A 24050-nucleotide genomic window follows, 5' to 3' on the forward strand; every position below is an offset into this window, starting at 1 on the left:
TTTATTCTTTTTTTTTTTTTTAAATATATTTTATTGATTTTTTACAGAATGGAAGAGAGAGGGATAGAGAGTTAGAAACATCGATGAGAGAGAAACATCGACCAGCTGCCTCCTGCACATCTCCTACTGGGGGTGTGCCCGCAACTAACGTACATGCCCTTGACCGGAATCGAACCCGGGACCTTTCAGTCCGCAGGCCGACGCTCTATCCACTGAGCCAAACCAGTTTCGGCTATTCTTTATTCTTCTCTTACATTTGTTCCAACTAGAGTTCCTATTTTCTGTACCTATTATTTTCTAATGTCTAGTCAGGAAACTCCTCCAATTCTCAATGGTGGTTTAACCCCAAATGAAAAACCACACACTATTTTTGGTGGAAATGCAGACACAAAAGGAGGTTATTTAAGAGGGAGAAGGACACAAGAATCAATGTCATAGGGTGAAAAGCAGACTAACAGAAGTCAGGGTGAAAAATGGTGAGAGGAATCTATTGTCTTCAGGCACATGAAGGATTAAAGAAAGATAATTGTATTTACTCTAAAGAATAACATTATTTTATTTCTTCCTGGGCATCTATGCAAATCACAAGTGCTCTATGAATAATAATCTTTTATCCTATTTCAAAGGTAGACAGTCAAGTCAAAAGTAGAGAAAGCAAAGACAGTTGTTTGTAAAGTGTTTTTATTTACCTGGAATCTGAAGCTCATCTTCAATAAATCGAACGTAATTTTGGGCGTTAACTGGCAGCTCTTTAAACGTCCTTGCATTTGATATGTCTGTGTTCCATCCTGGAAGAGTCTTATATTGAACTTCAACTTTATTTAAGATCTCTTGGTTTGCTGAAAGTTAAAGAGCAAGTATATTAGTTCATGCTGAACACTGCCTATTGTCCAACAACTTTTTGATATCTCATAGGTTCACAATCTCTTATTAAAATCGCTGAAGCCAGATGCGTTTTGCAATTAGAAGTTTTTCAGAGTTTAGAAAGGAAAAACAGTGCACCTGGGGTAGGGTTTTATAATCAAGCATATTTCTACAGCAACACAGGATTATGCACTGTAAACAGATGGATTATTAGTTTCAACTCCATGATCTGTGGAATGTCTGCAGGCTCCCAGAGAGAAGGCTACCCTTGTTCTCATCTGGGAAATCTCTTGCTTCTGTGACTGTGTGCCAAAGCTTAGGTGGAACTTCCTTCATTGGTCTCACCAAACCATTGTCTCTGCATCCCCTAGGAGAGACTGAAACTGGACTAACGCCAGACCAGTTCTTTTGACCAGAGGTCGTATGGTGGATGCCGAACTCTGTTCAGATTCCCCCTTCAGGACTGACACACGCATCCCCTCAGCTGTGGGAGTACTGCCTGCGCACAGCTCCCTGGTCAGGATGTCCCCTGGGATGCCCTCCACCGAAGTGAGCTGCCCGTCTGGAGCAGCCACCGCCCAATGGCTTCCTATGCGAGGATGTCAAGGACCAGGCCACTTACCTTAATTTGGGACAACTCCGAAGGGTCATCCATGAGACCAGCTGAGGGCTTTTTATGTAACTACCTTGCAGTTCAACTTCGCCCTCTGCCTAAGCCTGCTTCTCTCCCTCCCAGATGTTGCTGCTCAGAGCACTTACAAACACACCACCCGCACACAAATCTCTCTATCAAGTCTGTTTCCCACGGAATGCAATGTGTGAGGAAGAAGGCTCTAAAATGGGGTCCTGGAGCTGGATCGTGGCCAGTTGCTGGCAGGGGGCCCATCAGTGGTGGCAGGCAGAGACGGGTAGTCTCTGGCATGTTGCAGTTAGTAACTTTCATAGGAGGTGACTTGGGATGCCCTGCTGGGGCAGAGTACAGCGCTGGCAGGACCTGAAGCATTGAGAAATAGCACATGGGAACAATGGACCAGACGGCTCTCGATGAACGCCAGTCATGAACTGGAGAAAGACGATGAAAGATTCAGTCTTTCATCAGCTTCAGGCAAGTGTGAAAGGCAGGACCTGGTGGACAGCAGATTGCAAAGAGAATCTCATCTCCTACAGCAGAGGGCAGGAAAGCTGAGGCTCAGGCTCGGGCCTCCGTCACACAGACAGAGTTCCAGAGAAAGGTGGGTTCTCCAACCCAGCAAACCTGCTGCAACAGGCCAGGGCCCTGTTTGGGGGAAAGTGGGACCCTGAGACTTTGGATGGGACACCTGAGCTGATGCATGGGGAAACCCTGAGGCTTGCTGGTGGCCTGCAGAATGGCCTACTACTTGGGCTCTTCACATAACTGCACTAACAAAGCATAAAACCAGGCTAAATAAGGTCAAGATGATCAGCCAGTAATTTAATTGTCCCCTAAAACAAGCAGCAATATTCTTCAGAGGAAGATCACAGAATCTGAGTCTCTCAAATATATTCAGACATAGAAACAGTGATTCAGAATCAAGGGAAAGAACAGCCAAGAGAAACGAAACTGTAGATGGCTTAGAGGTCGGACTAATAGACAATGACTTTACACGTTTCTAAGAACTTGCAGCTATCCTCAATTCCCACTGACTGGCCATTAGCAAGTCACAAAACCTACCAGCCTACCAAGCTTCACTGAGCTAGTCAATATTCCTTCATTTGGCATATCCCCAGTCTTATAGGATGGCTAAACAAATTAACAGTTCCTACTTCCGGAAGCTGGAAACATTTCCAGAGCTTCCTGAGTAACTGAAGAAATCATTTAACTAAAGGTATGTCTGAAAAAACACATTTCCTCAAGTAGGAAGTCTCCCTACATCTATCCACTTTAGCCACAGATTAGAGGTTAGAGAAAATCAGTTACGTGGCTTGAAGGACAAGGTGGGTTAATGTATTAAGGACCGGCCTATCCTGACAAGCAGGGCTCTTCTCTCCGACCCCACATTTCACAAGGGACGGAGGAATGCCTACATAGATTAAGAAAGGTGAGATTCAGGAACAGCATAGCTGGGCTCAGAAATAACAGGTTTCTTTCTTCATTCCTATGTTTTATTTTGCTTGCAGCAATCCAGCACCCAAATGCATAGCAACTATGAAGCAAATGCCAATAATAAGTGAATACACTTGCACTGTTCACAAGGGCATAATAACCATGTGGCTATATATCATATATTATACAGGAAAGCTTTATGAAATTGCTCTAATATATTCACCTAAAAATATTCTTTATACACAGCCTAAAAAAAATACCTGGGAAATGAGGTATAATTTCACCATCTAACTTGTAAGCAACTCCAACTTTAATTTCTGTAAACGTGTCCAAAATATCCAATTTGGTAAGTGCCAACCTAATTTTGGAAGAAAAGACAATGTTAAAACAGCAAATTCTTAAAGGCTCTAACATTTAATATGATGAGGGAGTAAAGGAAAATTCATACAAAGCTAAAAAGCTCCACCCAGCCAGCGTGGCTCAGTGGTTGAGCGTCCACCCATGAACCAGAAGGTCAGGGTTTGATTCCCAGACAGGGCACATGCCCGGGTTGCAGGCTCAATCCTCAGTGTGGAAGAAATATGCAAGAGGCAGCCAATCAATGATTCTTTCATCATTGATGTTTCTATCTCTCTCTTCCTCTCTGAAATTAACAAAAACATATATTTTTTTAAAAAGCTAAAAGCTCCAAAGCAATTTTGAAAACTGATTAGGAATTTGTTTTAAAGCATGATACACATAAAACACAACAAGACAACATACTGATGAATTCTCCTCATAATAAAAAAATGACTTAATCTACTAGTAAGTTACTCTTCTAATAATGAAAATGGATTTTCGCTGATTGACCCACACCCTCTTGTTTAACTTTCTTATGATCAACACATATTTGTGGGCTGGCAGCCTGGGGTACGGAACACATTCTGTGGCCGTGGCACAGCAGAACTCTGTTCCACAGGGGTGACCACAAGAGGCATGCATGTTCACACCTATGCCAGCAGCCCTCTCCTCACTCTGGGTACAGTCCTCTCCACCCTTCCGGTCAGATACTGTCAAAGGAGACTGAGGAAACACATCAAGGACTCTTCGTGATACATCAACATCCCCCCAAAAATGACTGGAAAACAGAGCTTTAAGGGGAAACTTGTGGAAATTAGATACAACACTAGGTTTGGGCAGGCAATACTATTATCTAGATGATTAAAAAAAAAAAAAAAAAAGGCACAGAGGAATAACGTGCCCAAGGTCACACAGCACAATGCACAGATCTGAGGTTTAAATCCAAAAGTCAGACGTCAATCAAGCCCATGGACAACATCACTGCTGTATGTATGTCCTCCGCTATGTATGTACTCCACCCTTCAACTCCTTATCTATCTGTCTACTCACCTACCCACCTGAACTTCCCTCTATACCAGTGATGGCGAACCTTTTGAGCTCGGCGTGTCAGCATTTTGAAAAACCCTAACTTAACTCTGGTGCTGTGTCACATATAGAAATTTTTTGATTATTGCAACCATAGTAAAACAAAGACTTATATTTTTGGTATTTATTTTATATATTTAAATGCCATTTAACAAAGAAAAATCAACCAAAAAATGAGTGTGAGTGTCACCTCTGACATGCGTGTCATAGGTTCGCCATCACTGCTCTATACTCATAAGCATGTAAGAGTATTATGATTCCTTCCTTCCAACCTTGGACGTCTAGGAAGATCACCTGGGGTTCCTCTCCTTGCTTCCCTTCTCCTATATGTTGGTCCATTTCTAACTTGAACTAAAATTTCAGAGGTTAAAGAGAGAATTTTTTTGTATTGGGGTACTGCCTTGAGCCTGCATTTCGAAAATTTAACCTGTGGTCATGAATTATCCCATTATTTCCTGAAATAAATGTTTCTAAGAAAACTCACGCAGTAAATCCGTTAATCATATGAGCATATTTAAGCAAAACGAGGTCCAACCAGCCACATCTTCTTTTCCTTCCAGTAGTCACACCGAACTCTCCACCCCTTGTCTGTAATAATTCTCCAACTTCCTAGGGGACAGAAAATAGAACTTTATAATTAGGATACCAATGCTGTCGATCTCGAACAATTATACTTAAGATCATATGACAAGTTAGAGTCTCTTTGAGATAAATATCTTCCAGAAAATAACTAAGTTGAAGATAGAATGATGATGGATTTTATGTGAAGGAAGCATTATTTGGAATAGATCCAGTTTTGGCTTCATTTTTCACCTTATTTTAAAACCAGTATTTTTTTATGATGTCATATAGATCACTTCCCAAAATTTAGGTTGATATATAAAAAGTATAAATGCTGCATATTAAAAACTAAGTTGTTATATTAAAACAAACAAGCCAATTGTCCGAAGAACAACTATAGCTTGATGATTTTCCTGAAAACCATAAGGCAAACTTGCATCTAATAAGTACTTGTTGATATCACAATACTCTTTTGAAGAGAATTAAGGTTGAAAACAATGCTCAAAGATCTAAGTTACACTTCCTACAACCTACTTTTCCCACCTCTGATCTATCTACTCCATAATTTACACTTTTCTGATTAAAGCCATCATGTCCTTACCTCTTATATTTTGACATTATTAGTTACGTATTTAAAAAATTTTTGCTCTGTCATGTTTGATTCCCAGCCCTGTTTGTGTGGCCTGGGGCAAGTGACTTTAGTTCTCTGTGCCTCAGTTTCCTACTGTGTACAGTGGGGAAGGAGCTGTTGTGAGGATCCAAAGAGCTCATAGGTATAGGACACTTACACAGCGTCACCCCCATGCAAATGTTGGCTATGAGCAGACAATGTCCAGAGATCACTTTCCTCACCCTTGTCTCCTAATGAGCTTTTGGTGAAAGGCAGTTGTCATTTTTAACAACTTCCGCCTCCACTATCTCAATGCCCTTCATAAACCCGCCTTCCTTCAGCCTTGCAATGACAATGACCTTTAAGTACCCTCTAATCCCTCCTTTTTTTGCTGCCACTAACCATAAATGTGTACATACATTTTTTATAATGTTGCTCTGATCAGTCTTGCAAATTAAGTGAAATGCATGGAAAATAAGAAGTCATTAAGGGAAAAAGCATGAATTTTTCTTTTAAAACTTTCAGATTAGATTCCCTGAGAAAGAGGCTTACGTTGTCTTGCTCTGTAGGAAAGGCGCCGATACCAACTCTAGTTGTGTAAGCTTTCACAACCCCATACACTTCTCCAACATTCTGAGGGGGCATACCCAATCCAGTACACACACCTCCAACTGTACAGTTTGAGGAGGTTACAAAAGGATAGGTTCCTAAAAATAGAAACAAATATTAAATATACACACATAGAGACAAATTATTTTAAAACAGAATTACTATGAAGATTCTGCACTGGATTATACTCTAGGTCTTTGACAGACTTGAATCTAATTGTAACCACCCTCTCCAAGCCTCAATGGTTTGTTCCTGATTCCTTCTGTCTGTGATGAGATAAAAGCATAGGTGGTCAGAGCTATGCCTGCAGCGCACACTGGAGTGGCTCTGTGATGCATGCGGTTGCTCAGCTCTGTAGGGTAGGTACTCACCTAATGAACTGCTAAATAATGTAATGCCAAAACCCTGGTGTTAATCTCCCATGCAGACTTATAATCGATGTACTTGAACACTCTCCTGTTAGTTTAAAACAAATTTTATTTTACTCCCTTTATTAAATAGGGTATAGCAGCAACCTGCAGTGACAACAGCATGCTAAAAACTGCATGGTATTTAAGCATTTTCCTACCTTTTGATGTCTATTCCAGGAATAATCCCAGAAATGACAAGAGTAAGCTAAGAGTGGTATACCCCCACCCAAGATCCTCTTCATACTTAAAAATTATTCACTATGCTAATTAGAAAATCTGTTTTCTTTCCAGATTGGCTAGGCATATATATTAGGGTATCAAAAATGCCAATCTAATGCCCGGCTGGCGTGGCTCAGTGGTTGTGTTGACCTATGAACCAGGAGGTCATGGTTCGATTCCTGGTCAGGGCACATGCCCGGGTTTCAGGCTCAACCTAGTGTGCAGGTGTGCAGGAGGCAGCCAATCAATGATTCTCTCTCATCATTCATCTCTTTCTCTCTCTCTTCCTCTCTGAAAATACATATCTACTACATAGAAATGCACTTTCTTTAACTGGTTTACTTGGAGTCAAAAGCCAATGAAAGGTCAGTAAGAGTTGAGAACAATCAGACTTATCCTGAGTGATCATGTTTAGAAGGAAAGGCCAACAAACTAATGGGGCAATAGTTTGAAGATGTTAAGTGTTAACTTTTTGAATATAGAGAAAATGTTCTAAATCCACTCAGTACCCCATACCCAGGGAGTTAATTAAGCAGACTTCATAGACTTTAGAATTTAATAACAATGTATTTTAGTCCCTGATTTTGTTTTTAAAGCCTGAATTAAAGACAGAGATCCTTCCAAAGCATTCATCTGGTCATCTCACAGTCCTACAGAAGTGAGGTCTGGAATTGAACCATGAACCAAATAATAAAATCACAGTTTACAGAATTTCAAACCTACTGACCCAATTAATTTGCTTATTCTAATAAATAACAAAACTTAATCTTTGTATTGTGTTTTCCACAATAATCCTTAAAAAAAATTAGTATAAGATGACAAATTTCCACCCCTCCTGAATATGTATACAAGCTAACAGCCTTGTTTTAAAACCCCTTCATGCTAACATGAATTATTTATATCTTAAGCACTTTAGGGCTCTGTCTAGCTCCCCCTAAGTCTTATCGCACTTACCAAAATCGATATCTAGAAGTGCTGCATTTGCACCTTCTACCAAGATTTTCTTTGGTGGTCCATGCAGGGCCTCATATAGAAAATACACTCCGTCTCTCACCATTGGTTTAATTCTTTCCATATAACCCTATATACCAAGACAAAAAACAATTTCAATGTATGCTAATAAATTTACAATATAACCAATACAAGTAAAAATTCCTGACTTGACGACAGTGGAAACTGACAAATGCCAAGTAGAAAGGGGCAGGTGATGGTGCCCACCCTGCTACAGCACTGGGGTTCCCGCTGGTCTCTCACGCCGATTCCCAGAGCCAGGAGAGAGACACTGGCTCAACAACAGCGGAGATACAATGACATTCACAGGTTAACCTCACTGCAAATAAGGTGACAGCCTTCCAAGTAGCCAAGCACTCACACTTCATAAACCAGCTTTCAAGAAAATGAAAAGAACGGAGTGTATTACATTACGATTTTATATTTTGTGAAATATTTAATAATTTATAAGCCATGTAACCCTGAGTTTTAAAACTTGCATCTCAAAATGTGATTCTCAAAATGTGGTGAGGGCCACCAGTGACACTGCCAAGCATGCAAACATCAATAATTGATTGCCAATGTTCTTCTTCCATTAGATTCCATTACAGGAAAATACCTCAGTGGCATTACTAGTAGACAACATCCAGTACTACTTTACACGTGAGCATTATAAAACTTTCTCAAAACATATTGAAGTTAATAATACTGCTTAATTTTAGAATTCCATTAAAAATATAATATAAACAAGAGTTGCCCCACTGCCTATGGTATAAGTATAATTGCAATAAAACCTAGTTTCAACGATGTTTAAATATTTCGCCAGACTAGTATGGAGATTCCAACTTCCATTCATGAATTCACCGAAGTGTGCTCTACCCACTGATGAAACCATGGTCCCCTCTTGGCTCTAGTCTCCCATCTCAAGCTTATTCCTGTTCTAGTCCTTTTTTTATGCCTAAAATGACCAATCCATCATCACACCCCTTGTTCCTTAAAGACCTGGTTCAACATATATTACCTATTAAGAACCTCTTGCCCTGACTGGTTTGGCTCAGTGGATAGAGCGTCGGCCTGCAGACTGAAGGGTCCAGGTTCAATTCCAGTCAAGGGCATGTACCTTGGTTGCGGGCACATCCCCAGTGGGAGGTGTGCAGGAGGCAGCTGATCGATGTTTCTCTCTCATCGATGTTTCTAACTCTCTATCTCTCTCCCTTCCTCTCTGTAAAAAATCAATAAAATATATTTTAAAAAAAAGAACCTCTTACCCAATTCTGTTTATTATTATTCATCTACTTTTCATTCACATGGAACATGTATAAAATAGAAATGAAAAGCCACATCCACACTTTAGTACATAACTATTTCCAAGTTGCTAATATACATTTAAAACAATTGTTGCATGGCAGAATGAAAAGAAAATGGCAATCTATTCTAAGCAACTATCAATACACTGAAATCCAATTTAGATTGTCCTTGGAGGTCTTATATTTTTTAGGACTTTAGTAAGGGGAGAGACCTAAGGTCTGCAACCGTTTTAGAATGGCACATGAGGTTGGCAAGCTTCTATTCAGTTCTGGAATGGATATTTATACTTACTTATAGAAGAGAAGGAATAACAATTAGATACACGGGAAGCAGCTTGAAATTCACCAAAAATTGTGGAGGAATGGAGGGTGGAGCAGATAGGAGACTTGACTACTGACTAATTCAGGCATCACGGACAACTAATAGCTGCCAACTGGGCCTAATCTTTGGCCAATTACCTTATTTGTCTCTGAAGAGACTGTCCTGTCCGTATCACTTCTAAATGAGCTGGTTAGCTTTCAGAGCTGTCTCACTTGTCCCTTTGTTCATTAGCCTCCACATTGCTATGAGTGATTTTATATAATATAAATCTACTCTTTATTCAGCACAAAATTATTCAGTAGTTTTTCATTATCTCCAGAATAAAAGCTTATCTCCCATTTAAGTCCTTGGCCAAAGCCACGTAAGACCAATATAAGACCTATGATTTGGTCCCTACTTGTCTAACTTTATTTTCAGTAGTTTACTCCTGTTCCCTGCTCCCCACTCAATATTTCGTTTCATGTCATATGAAGGTATTCAAACACACCATTCCTTTTAGGCCTGAATGCTCTTAGATTTAAAGAGGGCAAACACTTTTGCTTTCCCAGTTCTTATCTATAATACTTCACACATACCTATGTGGCACTTATCATACTATAAACTATTTTATGTATAACTTCTAAGTCTCCATATATTCTTCATCCGTATATTCCAATTCCTAACACAAAGCCTGAATGAGTGAAAGCTCTAGATGCCAATTTGGCAAACAATTTTTAAAAAGGACATTAAGAAGGTCAGAAAGCATTACCTTGAGCTTTTGTAATTCACCTTCGATGTCTATTTCCAAAGTGGGGTATATAGATTTGTACTGGTTTGCCAGAACTTTGAACCTGAGAAATACAGACAAATCAAGACATTAGCTCTCTTTCAAATAGTCTGAGTAATATCATTTTATTCAAAGGGTTTCTGTCAATGAGTGATCTAACAAATTAACCCCCAAAATGAAGTTACATTCTGAAAAATAAAGTCTAATAAAGGAGATTAGTCATATGAATAAGTGACACACTCAAAATATTTTTTACTCAAGTTTAGGTATATATGTAGGGGGAAAATAACTGAAATCTGTAACTATAAGACTTATATCTGAATTAATTATATTATACTGTGTATAAAACAAAAGGGATAGCCCAGCCAGTGTGGCTGAGCAGTTGAGCATTGACCTATGAATCAGGAGGTCAAGGTTCAATTCCTGGTCAGGGCACATGCCCAGGTTGTAGGTTCAATACCCAATAGGGGGCATGCATGAGGCAGCCAATCAATGCTTCTCTCTCATCACTGATGTTTCTATCTTTCTCTCCCTCTCTGAAATCAATAAAAATATATTTTAAAAGTAAATAAATAAATAAAATAAAACAAAAGGGATGGTCTACATGATGCTTTTAAAAGAGATGGAGGTCCTTTGCCCATTTTTTGTTTGATTGGATTGTTTAGCTTCCTTTTGTTAAGTTGTATGAATTCCCTATAAATGTTGGAGATTAAACCCTTATTGGTGATAACATTGGCAAATATGTTCTCCCACGCAGTGGGCTTTCTTGTTGTTTTGTTGATGGTTTCTTTTGCTGTGCAGAAGCTTTTTATTTTGATGCAGTCCCATTTGTTTATTTTCTCTTTAGTTTCCAATGCCCTAGGAGCTGTATTGGTGAAGAAATTGCTTCGGCATATGTCTGAGATTTTGTTGCCTTTGGATTCTTCTAGTATTTTTATGGTTTCCCGTCGAATATACACTTTTCAAAAAAGGACATTCAGAAAGCCAAGAGACATATGAAAACATGCTCAAAGTCACTAATCATCCGAGAAATGCAAATCAAAACAACAATGAGATACCATCTCACACCTGTCAGAATGGCTATCATCAACAAATCAACAAACGACAAGTGCTGGAGAGGATGTGGAGAAAAAGGAACACTTGTGCACTGCTGGTGGGAATGCAGACTGGTGCAGCCACTACGGAAGACAGTATGGAGTTTCCTCAAAAAACTAAAAATGGAACTCCCATTTGACCCTGTGATCCCACTTCTAGGACTATATCCCAAGAAACCAGAAACACCAATCAGAAAGGATATATGCACCCCTATGTTCATAGGAGCACAATTCACCATAGTTAAGATCTGGAAACAGCCTAAGTGCCCATTAGTAGATGAATGGATTAGAAAACTGTGGTACATCTACACCATGGAATACTATGCTGCTGTAAAAAAGAAGGAACTCTTACCATTTGCAACGGCATGGATGGAGCTGGAGAGCATTATGCTAAGTGAAATAAGCCAGTCAATGAAGGAAAAATACCACATGATCTCACTCATTTATGGATAATAAAGACCATTATAAACTTATGAACAAAAAGAGATACAGAGGCAGAGCAGCCTCGAACAGACTGTCAAACTACAGCGGGAAGGCAGGGGAAGGTTGGGGGGTGGGGGTAAGAGATCAACCGAAGGACTTGTATGCATGCATATAAGCATAACCAATGGACATAAGACACTGGGGGGTAGGGAAGGCCAGGGGATTGTCAAGGGCGGGGAAAAAAGGAGACATATGTAATACTCTTTGTAATACTTTAAGCAATGAAACAATTAAAAAAAATAAAATAAAATCATATTTCATTCATTAAAAAAATAAATAAATAAAAGAGATGGAGGCAGACGTTATCAATCAGCCTCTAATATCCCCAGTGGAGGTGCACTGACAGTGCGGACAAACCACTGACTGGAAATGGATAGAATCCATGATGCCTTTGATGTCACCTGTCATTAAATGCAACCAACTAACCCCCCATCATGGAGTCACCATCTGGCTTTCCTTAAACATAATTTTGGTTTTGTCTTCTTGGGAGCACTGCTATGATATCATCATGTTACTTTTCATAAAGTTAATCTGGCATTAAGGACCAATTAAAATGCAATAAAATTAACTTTAATATCCTAAATAAAACAAACATGCCAACCACTATTCAAGGAGAATACTGATTTTACTAGTCTGCAATCTGAGTTTTAAAAATTCCAAAATTCCATTTGCTCTTTCCATTGTGAAACACAAGTTAGTTACCTCTCAGAGAAGCCATCGAAATCGGAAACCAGATCGCACATCCTGAGTCCACTCCGAGCAGCTTTGGAAGAATAAACTGGGCCGATGCCCTTTTTTGTGGTACCCAAACTTAAAAATAAACCAAAACAAGCGTTAAGTTAGACAAGATGCCATTCTTGTGGCCAGACAGTTTTCTGTTTATGCTGTTTCCTGTAAGTTTCTTTTCACAACCCTATTGATTTTCTCTGAAATCTAAACTAGCTATTTTAATGCCTATTTTTCTTCAACCTACATTTGTATTATATAAAAGCTTAAAGGGAACCTGAACGGTTGGCCTAGAACTTAAGCATTAGGGTGTGGATATGCTTCAACTGCACCAAAAAGGAAAAACAAAGAAAAAAACCCATACTTCTTTCCTGCTTGTTCTTGTCTCTGCTGTTCCTGGATGCCATCGGCTGCTTGATGAAAATCAAACACTGCAGGGAAACAAAGCAAGAGCAGTTTTGTTGAAACAAAGATGATACAGGAAAGCAAACCATGTTGTATTTTAAATCATCGAAGCTATAAATCCCTTCAGTCGGACTTCAGTATGAGAAATTAGTACATTTTAAGAAGCAACAATAATGGTGGGAGTAAAGGTTCCAATGCCAACTGGAATATAAAAATAGGTCTGATCGTCCATTCCTATTTATTGCAATATATACAATTTTAAAAATGAATCATGAAGAAGGTAATTTTGGAACACGCTACCTAACAATTCTACGAAGCTCAGTTTACTAGGATATCTTCTTTTCTTCAAGTTCTGGACTCCAGAAATCTAGGGATTATTTTGACATCTCCCTCTCCCTGTCTAGTCACAATCCTCCCTCATCTTTCACCAAAACTGTGGCCTCCTAGTGAGTGTGCCTACTTCCTCTTGGACACCTCTAATTCATAATTTTTATATAGCCAAAGCCAGCTTTCTAAGATGAAAAATAATGTCACCATTCCTTTGCCTTAAAAAGTCAATGGCTTTCTATTGCTGAAAAAATGATATATCTGATAAAGGATTAACATCTAAAATATATAAAGAATAAAAAATTTTAGAAAGCAAATAAAAGAAACAAAATACATAAAGAACTCCTACAGCTCAACAGCAGAAAAATAAACAATCTGATGAAAACTGGGCAGAAGACCTGAACAGGCATTTCTCCAAAGAAGATATACAAGTGGCCAATAGACATATGAAAAGATGTTCAGCATCACCAATCATCAGGAAAATGCAAATCAGGCCACATGAGCTATCACCTCACACCTGTTAGAAGGACTATCATCAAAAAGACAACAAATACCAAGTGCTGGTGAGGATGTGGAAATAAGGGGACCTGCCCAGCTGGAGGAGTGTAAATTGGTGCAGCCACTATGGAAAACAGTACAAAGGTTCCTCAAAAAACTAAACACAGAACTACCATATGACCCAGCAATTCCATTTCTAGTCATTTCTCTGAAAAAAAATCAAAAATGCTAATCCAAAATGATATATGCATCCTTATGTTCATTGCAGCATTATTTACAACAGCCAAGATAGAGAAGCAACCTAGGTGCCTATCAACAGATGAATGGATAAAGAAGATGGGGTATATGTATGCAATGGAATATTATTCAGCCATAAAAAAAGAATAAAATCTTACCAACTACGACAACATGAATGGACCTAGAGTGTATTATTCTAAGTGAAATAAGTCAGGCAGAGAAAGACAAATATCATATGATTGCATTTATATGTGGAATCCGAAGGTCAAAACAAGCAAGCAAGCAAAACAAAACAGAAAGAAGCTCATATACAGAGACCAAACTGATGGTTGCCAGAGAAATTAGGTGAAAAGGTAAAGGAGATTAGGAGGTGCAAATTTCCAGTTATAAAAGTAAGTCACAGGGATGTACTGTATTGAGAATATAGTCAATAATATTTTAATAACTGTACGGTGATAGAGGGTTATTAGATTTGTCATGGCGATCACTTCATAAGTTATAAAGATGTTGAATCACTATGTGTACACCTGAACCAATATATTGTATGCCAGCTATACTTTAATAAAAAAATTTACAAAACAAAAAAATAAAGTGTGCAATTTATTTATTATTTTTAATATATTTTTATTGATTTCAGAGAGAAAGGAAGAGGGAGAAGGAGAGAGAGATAGAAACATCAATGATGAGAGAGAATAATTGAATGGCTGCTTCCTGCATGCCCCGCACTGGGGATCGAGCACACAACCCGGGCACGTGCCCGACTGGGAATTGAGCCATCACCTCCTGGTTCATAAGTCGACGTTCAACCACTAAGCCACAGCAGACAGGCTAAAATAACACATTTTAAAGCATACATATACAGGGTGGGGCAAACATAGGTTTACAGTTGTGAGTAAATGAAACACAGTTTATTCTTGTATTATCATCAATTATTGTATTATTTTTCCATACGGACAACTGTAAACCTATATTTGCCCCACCCTGTATTATTACACATATTATTACTAACATCTAACTTTCCTCCTCTACCAGAAAACCTTTCCTTTAAGGACATAAATTTATGTTAATCAGCTTAACAGCTTAACAATAACCCACAACCGTCGGACCAACTCATAAATTTATAAAAAAGAAAAAACCATTACTAAAGAAATATAATAAAAATATAACATTAATTCGCATTTAAACCACACTACTTTCCAGTTATTCTGGTCCTTTGGTCCGTTTGCACCACTATTTTCTTTGTTTTTTGTAGTCAAAGTGGTTAAGTAACTTGCTGAGCCACTGTGCTATACCCAAGGATGCAAACTGTCATGCTATATGTAAAAACCATGAAGCGGAAAGAAGTTAACGAGGATGTAACAGAATATTCATGGTATCAGAATACGTACAAGGTAATAATTAGTGAGTGTAAGCAGATAAAAACAGTATAAAAGCAGTGAACAAAAATACATTTTTCACTACCTAAGAGACTGTCAGTATAAAAAAATATTAATAACACTACATTGCTTTCTATATTAAAGCACTATCGTGATGATATATGAAAATATAAAACAAAATTACTAAGATAAGCTAATAACCAAATGAATATGTTTTATATAGGTGACAGCTGAGAGTATGATTTTTTTAAGACCAGAAGCTTACAATAGCGAACAAAAATGACAGATTTACAGCTTCATTGCTTCCGCCCAAAAGGGTTTTAATTTGCTTTCTTGGCTGTACCTTAAGAACTTCGATGGGGCTGCCTCTTAAATGAAGGTCAATGTCAAAACTAGAGCAGCAACTGCCTCAGGAGAACTACATATTTAGGTAGAATTTAAGAATTCGATCACTCATATAAGTTTCTTACATGGCTTATAGTTCTTCTTTCTCTTTCCTGGGTATTGTCTCTTAATTGTGTCACCGTTAATAAACAATTCTATCACTTCAGCAATCGGATGATAGGGAAATAAAACTCAAATTTATTGGTGGTGGCTGAATTAATTTTAGAATCCAGTTTGCTCTAAGTAATAGAAGAGAAGGCTAGTCTGAATAAAGGCTGAATCATTTAAAAAGCAGCATTATTATATTTGAGACACAAAGAGTCACTTGATTTGCCAGATGGTAGACCTACTTTTACATGAGTATTAATGTGTGGAAATAAATGCTCTCTGTATTTTGATATGCCTTATTTTTTAGTAGAATTAGAGAGTCTCATGAAATATTGCTTATACTATTCATTTGACTAGCTAATTCTTCCTTCAGAAGTGGGTACATTTTAGCCTAGCCCTTATAAAAACACAAAAAAGAAGAAAAAATTAGTAAGACTTTATGTATTTGGAACCCAATTATTGCAATCCACCCACTTGAAGACAAAGTTGGTTACAGAATGCTTTGGTGTGATAAGTTTCTGGGAAAATGATAGTTAAAAATAAATGCATAGGCTTACGTCCTCCTTACCAATATGCGCTCTGTCAGATATGATAAGCCTTTTTTCCCAGCCTTCCAGACCTAGAAGGAAGGGAGAAAATACATTTCATGGAACATTTTGTATAATAATTCTTTCATCTTAATTTCTTTAGAAACAGTGTTTAAAAGTGTTTTTCACTGAAGTAATCACTTTCATAGCTTTTCTTCTGCATAGGAAACATGTTTAACGAGAATTTTCTCACCTGTCATTCATTACATATACAAATGCATTCACACATTCTTTCTAAATGTTTTGCTCATAGAAGCTCCAAACACAGCCAGCTCTATCCACATAAAAACACTTCTAGGAACCCAAACAGCAAATGGTAAAAAATGACATTTTTGTAGGAGTTGGGGGGAAGAGGAGTTAGCTGTAGAGTGGGGGGAGAATTGAGTAAAGGGAGTTGCTAATCTTGGGGATGGCACCCTTTCCCAAGACAATTATAAAAAATGTGATTAAATAAAATAGTAAAATGTTCTCACTAATTCCTTCCAAGTATTACCAATTACTCCACTTAGTACACCGAACTGTAAATATATATCTCCCCATTTAACGGTGAATGCCTGCGAGCAGGGGCCATGAGGTTTCGTAACATGGGCCAGTCATCCAATAAATGTTCAAAAAAATTGTTGAATGAGTAGGTAAATAAATGTTTTTTAATATTTTTGTTTCAGAGAGGAAGGAAGAGGGAGAGATAGAAACATTAAGATGAGAGAGAACCATTGATAGATTGCCTCCTGCATGCCCCAAACTGGGGATCAAGCCTACAACCCAGGCATGTGCCCTGACCAGGAATCAAACCGTGACCTCCTGGTTCATAGTGACACTCAACCACTGAGCCACATTGGCTGGGCAATAAATATATTTTTTAAAGACAGTACACCTTTGTAGGCTATATACGTTTTAAGAATAAGCCACCATACTCCAAACATTTTCAAAACTCCTGTTAGATATTAAAAATTGTTCATTCTGGCCCTAACCGGTTTGGCTCAGTGGATGAGCGTCGGCCTGCAGACTGAAGGGTCCCAGGTTCGATTCCGGCCAAGGGCATGTACCTTGGTTGCGGGCACATCCCAGGTGGAGGTTGTGCAGGAGACAGCTGATCGATGTTTCTCTCTCATTGATGTTTCTAACTCTCTATCCCTCTCCCTTCCTCTCTGTGAAAAATCAATAAAATATATATTAAAAAAATAAATTATTAAAAAAAATTGTTCATTTTGATAATATCTAAGGATTTATTTTCAAATTATTCCTTATACATTAGAGAGAAGGGCTTCTTGATAATGTGCTATAAGCCAGAATAGGAAACCTTCCCCTCTACAGCTGGTTTTGACATGAAAACATGCACTCTGAAGTTAGCTTAAGGAGTATTACAAAACATATATTACAAAGAAACTCAGAGCAGTGGATTCAGCTGGATTAGACAGGCCAGTGGGAGAAGAAAGTAGGGCGAAGCTTTCAGAGGACGGAGGAAAGCAGAGCGCAGCAGGGGAACCTCAGGCTGACCAATGAAAGAGCTGGCCCCAATACAGAGGCCAGAACCGCAGGGAGGGCAACAGAGACGGCAGAGACGGGGATCTGTGAAGCCAGATGAGTTGTCTGAAACACTGGAGGACAGATTGCTACTTTTAAAGCTGAACAATGAACTTGAATGATGTAATAGAACTGGGTATTTTAAATTCGAGCTAAGCTAAAGAGAAACTCACTAATGATTTCCCCCAATTGTATATTGTTTGCATTGCCAAGTTCCTCAAACCCTAGAAGGTAGCCAAGCTGATTTCCAAAAACCCAAAAGGGATTAGGAAAGGCAGGAAATCAAGATGTTTTTAAGGAGATGGACAGATCCATAGCACAGAGGAGCATTTCTCTCATTTGGAAGGAGGGACCTCACAATCATCCTTTATCCCTGGGCTGTGGCAACCACAGAGCTAAAGTCTAGGAAACAAGACTGGCAGTGTGCACAGTGGCTTCGGTGGCTCGCTCACTGCCCTACGCTCATTTTTGGTTTGGGCAGGAGGATATGTTAACCTGAGTATAAACGACAAGATGAACTCATAGATTTCCTAGAGTTTTGCCAACAAGATACAGTAAGTAATTTTAGCTCCCAAAAGATAAAGTTTAATTTGTAAAATAACCAAGACTTACACAATGACCTTATTATGTTTGTCATTTGTTTAAACACGAATTAGAATTGATAAAATTTAACGACGGAGATTAAACAACTTGTCCTCAATAACCTGCAATTTTCAAGTGTAAGACAAAAATGTTAAGTGCCTGGCTTAGCCGGGATGGCTCAGCGGTTGAGCATTGACCTATGAACCAGGATACCATGGTTCAATTCCTGGTCAGGCCATATGCCCAGGTTGCAGGCTCAAGCCCCAGAGTGGGGTGTGCAAGAGGAAGCCAATCAGTGGTTCTCTCTCATCACAGATGTTTCTATCTCTCCTATCTCTCCCTTCCTCTCTGAAATCAATAAAAATATACTTTAACAATATAAAAAATATAAATAAATAAATGTTAAGTGGCTGGCATGAGATCCGAATAAAACTTTACCAAAAATAATAATAATAATAACTGGTTACCAAGCAAAGCAGACTCATTCTTTCATACCTTTTCCTTTTTTAACATTTTTTTCTGCTTCCTCAAATAATCCCGGAAGATGAATTACCACACCATTTCCTAAAGAAAAATAAACAAATTAATTCCAACCTTAAACATCTATACTTTATTAATATAGACATACCTAATGATATTAAAATATAGACATCTACAATTACCCTTTATCTGGAACATAGGAGATTGAGGGACTTGAATTTACAGGACATTCTGATTTACCAAAGTGATATCACAGAAAGGATTCCAAGTTTTAGACAGTAGTGTAATGTAAATAAACAAAAGAACATAAGCACAGAATTAAAAAACACTAAAATTACACCCAATATAATTTAAAATTTCTTTGAAACAAAGTAAAACTGTTATTTGGGAAAAAAAAACTAGTTATGTAGCTTTAGGCAAATTAAACCAGATCATAGTAGACTCTCTAGATCAAATGTCTTTCAAATTGGGAATCACACTATTACTGTTAATAAAATCAATTTAGTGGGTTGTAATTAGCATTTTAAAAAATAAAAAACTAGAATAGAACATATCAGATTGCCTATATGTTCTAAGGGCTCAGAATCAATTTATAAAACATAGACTTGTTTGCCTTATTGTGTCATGTTTGAAAAACTGATCTGATGACCTAATAGTTCTTTATAGAATTAAGATTACCAATGAATACAGTTAAATGCAAAGCAATCATTCCAAAAAGTATTAGTGCTAAAAGATCTAGAAGGAATTGTAAAATAGCCAAAGTTAGGTATATTCCAGAAGGTACCAAGGTCAAGATTAATCATTTGATTAGTGAAGGATGAAATCAGTTTGATAATGAAAAATGAACACTATTAGGAACTAGGGAGGAAAATTCTCAAAGGATTCATTCTATACTTACCAATGAATGCAGTAACATTTGGATTAATTATTCCACTGGGTAAAAGATGAAAATCATACTCCACAGAATCTACAACAACTGTGTGGCCGGCATTATTTCCTCCCTGAAACATATGATGGGAAATTGAACCTGACAATACATATGACAAGTAATATATCTCCTTCCAAAGGAAATTAATGATTTCCTGCTAAAATGTCACTATCACTTAAGGAAACCCAAGCATTTGTCACAAACACTAATTCTTTGGAGGATTTATAATAGTTTCGCTCTCCTCTCTCCATTCCTCACTCCTGAAAACTGGAGAATTCAGGTTTCTGGAAGATGGGAAGACATGCCCTCTAAAAGGACCAAAAAAAAAAAAAAAAGTGAAAAGACCACAGGGGACAATTCGTTTTGTGTGTGTGTGTGTGTGTGTGTGTGTTTAAACACTTTCTTCGTCTTTTTTTATATTTTATTGATTTTTTTACAGAGAGGAAGGGAGAGGGATAGAGTTAGAAACATCGATGAGAGAGAAACATCGATCAGCTGCCTCCTGCACGCCCCCCCCACTGGGGATGTGCCTGCAACCAAGGTACATGCCCTTGACCAGAATCAAACCTGGGACCCTTCAGTCCGCAGGCCGATGCTTTATCCACTGAGCCAAACCAGCTGGGGCAAGACAATTCGTTTTTATTGTTTTGGGCACTCTCTATGTAGGACACGTAGTAATCTAATTAATTATCCATGGTATTCCAAAATAAAAATCCTTAAAATAGAAAAGAGTAATCCATCCAGTTAGCCTAACTTGATGTAAATATTCATATAACTCCCATGGTCCTAAGAGTGTCAAGCAACTTCGTGACCTGACATTTGTATTCTTACATGGACGTATCAACTAGCAAATCTCCAAGTAACTACCTCAAATATTGGCTATCCTGAGACTCAAACTTTTAAATTTATAAATCAGTCTTGTGAGTTTGGTTAGTAACAGATCCTCGGGATCTACTCATCTCTGGATAACGTCATACACTGGGTCAAAGGTCAAAGACCCTCTAAAGCTGGGAATCATACTGCCGACCCAGGGTGAAACTTCCCCTCTGAAGCTCAAGCCTAAACAGACAATTAAAGCACAATTTGAAGTCAAATGATAAAAATTAGGCACAAAGCAGACAATAGTAAGTGACCAGATAAATTTTCTAATTTCTAAGTTTAAAAAGAATGGGAGAAAACACAAATCAATTAATTATAGCTTTAAACTTCTATACAATTTTTTTAAATTTTAAAGTAAACCACATACTAGGAATATATTTGCAACAAAAAGTTTGACATTTTCGTGGGACATTTTTAAAAATACCTATCAAAACAGTACTCCGGAGAATGACTAGTCTAACTTGACAATTTTTGCCAAAATGCATGTTATTTACATTTTACTAAATCATTACCAATCATGAATTCAGAAAAATGGTCCTTCAAAAAAAGCAAAAGCCTATTTATACTGTTTTGCACTGTACAAAGCAAAGAATCTCTGTTTGAAGGCTACTGTGTGTCATATATGTTTAAAAATAAACAAATGACTTGACAGTGGTGACCTATAGTCTACAAGATGACAGGTGGGTGGCAAGACACAGGAAGACAGAAGCAGTCGTGTTAAGCAATACCTCCCTCACTGGGTACCACCAAGGGCGCAGGTGAATACTTCTTACTATTTATTTTTAACAGAAAACATCTGCATAAGGTACAAAGGCACAGAGATGCGCAGTATTCCACCCCCACCCTGCCCTGGTTCCCTGGACAAGGCAACCAGGTACCACAGGTTTTGTGTCCTCCCAGAGGTAATTTTGCATATACAGTGGTGCCTTGACTTACGAGTTTAATTCGTTCTGAAAATTACTCTATCAACTCAATGCAAAAAATAGGCCGAGAGACAGCTGGTATCTCAAAAAACTCATTAGTAGGGACACTCATAAGTCAAGGCCCTACTGTACAAACATATTTATATATTAGAGGCCAGGTACACAAAATGCGTGCACAGGTAGGGTCCCTACGCCTGGCTGGCAATCAAGACCAATCAGGTTCCCCGCCTCCCTGCCTCCTCCTTCCCTCGCTCCCTCAGCACCCCACTGCTGCCACTGGTCACCCGCCATATTCTGTGCCGCCCCCTGGTGGTCAGCACATGTCACAGCGAGCTATTGAACTCCCATTCTCCTGGTCAAACTCCTAAGGGAACATTTTGCATATTAGCCTTTTATATATATAGAAGAAGATTGTTTTATTCCATGTTTACAAATGTGAGCAAACTATATACACCTGGGCGGCTTGCTTTTTTTTAGAGCAATCTTAGAGCTAATTCCATAACTTTGCAAACAGAACTGTCACATTCTTTTAACAGCTGCACTGTACCGTATTCCTTTTTATAGGGATACATAATTCATTAAATTTGTCTCATAACAGACATTCAGGTTGTTTGCAATCTTTTGTCATTTTGAATAATGTTACAATACACTTCCCAGTATATACTTTATTATTTCACACTTGTGTAAGTTTATCACCAATACTGACAGAAGACTCCTAAAACATGTATTACATGCCAAAAGGACATATTGGTCTGTTCAATTTTTCTTTAGTGCCCAAAAAATGCTAATTTGCTATTACAATTATTTAATTCTAAATTATTATAAATCACTAAATTTAATAAATGCTTACTAAATTGTTATAAAGTATTAGTAACTTTGAGACAATCAATGAAACATTATTATTTAAATTAAAACTAGCTTTTAAAAAAATCTATCATTTGCTTAATATAAAAAACAAACTACTCTGTAATTTTTGGAGTAGACCTTAAAAGTAAGCCTACTAATTTACACAAATCATTTTTACAGATATTAATACAATCATTTGGTGAAACAGTGACTAACTCGGAAGTACACAGTGGTCTTGTTGCATAACCAAAACCTACTCTCTGAGGTAATATTTTACAAAAACAGCCAGTACTGATGGCAACAACCATAATGGAGAGATGATGGCTGAAATGTGTGCGTGTTTGAGGCAGGAGGTTGGGATTGGTATGACAGATGACTTTACGGGGATACGCTGGTTTAATTCTTTAAGTTCTCCCAAATTGACAGGTGGTGGTTTAGGCTGGAAAAGTTCAGCTGCACAAGGCTTGAAATCACATTTTAATTAACAGCTTGCTCACTCAAACATTAACCAACAGTTTCCAATAACCCATGTCTTATTAAGGATAACTATAGAGTCTTAATCTCATTTAAATTCTGCTTAAGTATGAAAATATGGTTACATTTACCCCAGATTATCCTAGTAAGGAGCTAGGGGAGAAAGTGTCAGGCTTGTCAGATAAGTCTCCGTGGTCACAGAGCCCTATGGGGACGGTGGGTGTGGTAGCTTCTAACCATGAGGTACAGGCTGTGCAGAAAGGGTGCTCAGCGGAGCTGAGTGTGAGCTGCTCACAGGGGCTCCTGACCAGGGAATCTACACAGGAGCTGAGTGTGAGCTGCTCACAGGAGCTCCTGACAAGGTGTCTGCATAGGAACTGAGTGTGAGCTGCTCACAGGAGTTTCCTGACCAGGGAATCTACATATATTAGCAGGTAGCAAGCCCACCAAGAATTACAAGGGCAGGTGCTCTGAACTGCATGTACATTCCCACATTTGTGATGGAACTGCTTCTCACACAGGCAACTCTATGTAGTGTGCACCGGCATACGTAGCAAGGATATATTCATTTAATCATGTCTAAGGATTCTCCTTAGTTAGCACTGGGAGGCCACACAGTACTATATAAATGAGTATTTTTTGTTCTGTTTTTAACAGAGATGCACTATTCCTTACGCATTCCAAAATTTCCCCAAGCCAAACTTGGTGAATCAACCCCCAGATATAGTATTCATCATATATATTCATATTAATAGTTACTTGTAACTATCTCTTGCTGCTTTGCTAAATTCCCAAAGCACTAAGAACCCAGTCCCTCATGTAGCATTTAACAAACACTTCTTAATCAAAGCTGTTTTCTCCATTATTTAACCAAATTTTAAAAACAACACAGAAAATGTTCAGTTAACTGTTAAATGAAGAAGGGTCTCAATGGCTCTGAGGTTCAGTCCCCCTTCTTCCCACCCTTACTCTTTGCGAATCACCCCTCTGGCCGAGCCATTAGATCCAGCCTGGGCCAACCCAGCTCTGCTCTCTTGGGCA

General features: G+C 38.3%; 1 protein-coding gene across 1 annotated transcript in view; it reads right to left on the bottom strand.

Moving 5' to 3' along the window:
- ADSS (adenylosuccinate synthase) overlaps window positions 1-24050 on the bottom strand; it is a 35137-nt gene that overhangs the window by 1964 nt on the left and 9123 nt on the right. The window contains 11 exon segments of the mRNA XM_006109820.3: window positions 690-839; window positions 3190-3287; window positions 4839-4963; window positions 6078-6232; window positions 7718-7844; window positions 10131-10212; window positions 12428-12535; window positions 12816-12882; window positions 16355-16405; window positions 18975-19043; window positions 19858-19960. Coding sequence (XP_006109882.2) covers window positions 690-839; window positions 3190-3287; window positions 4839-4963; window positions 6078-6232; window positions 7718-7844; window positions 10131-10212; window positions 12428-12535; window positions 12816-12882; window positions 16355-16405; window positions 18975-19043; window positions 19858-19960 — 1135 coding nt within the window.

Source organism: Myotis lucifugus, unplaced genomic scaffold (genome assembly GCF_000147115.1).
Source record: "Myotis lucifugus unplaced genomic scaffold, Myoluc2.0 scaffold_579, whole genome shotgun sequence".
NCBI classification, from domain to species: Eukaryota; Metazoa; Chordata; class Mammalia; order Chiroptera; family Vespertilionidae; genus Myotis; species Myotis lucifugus.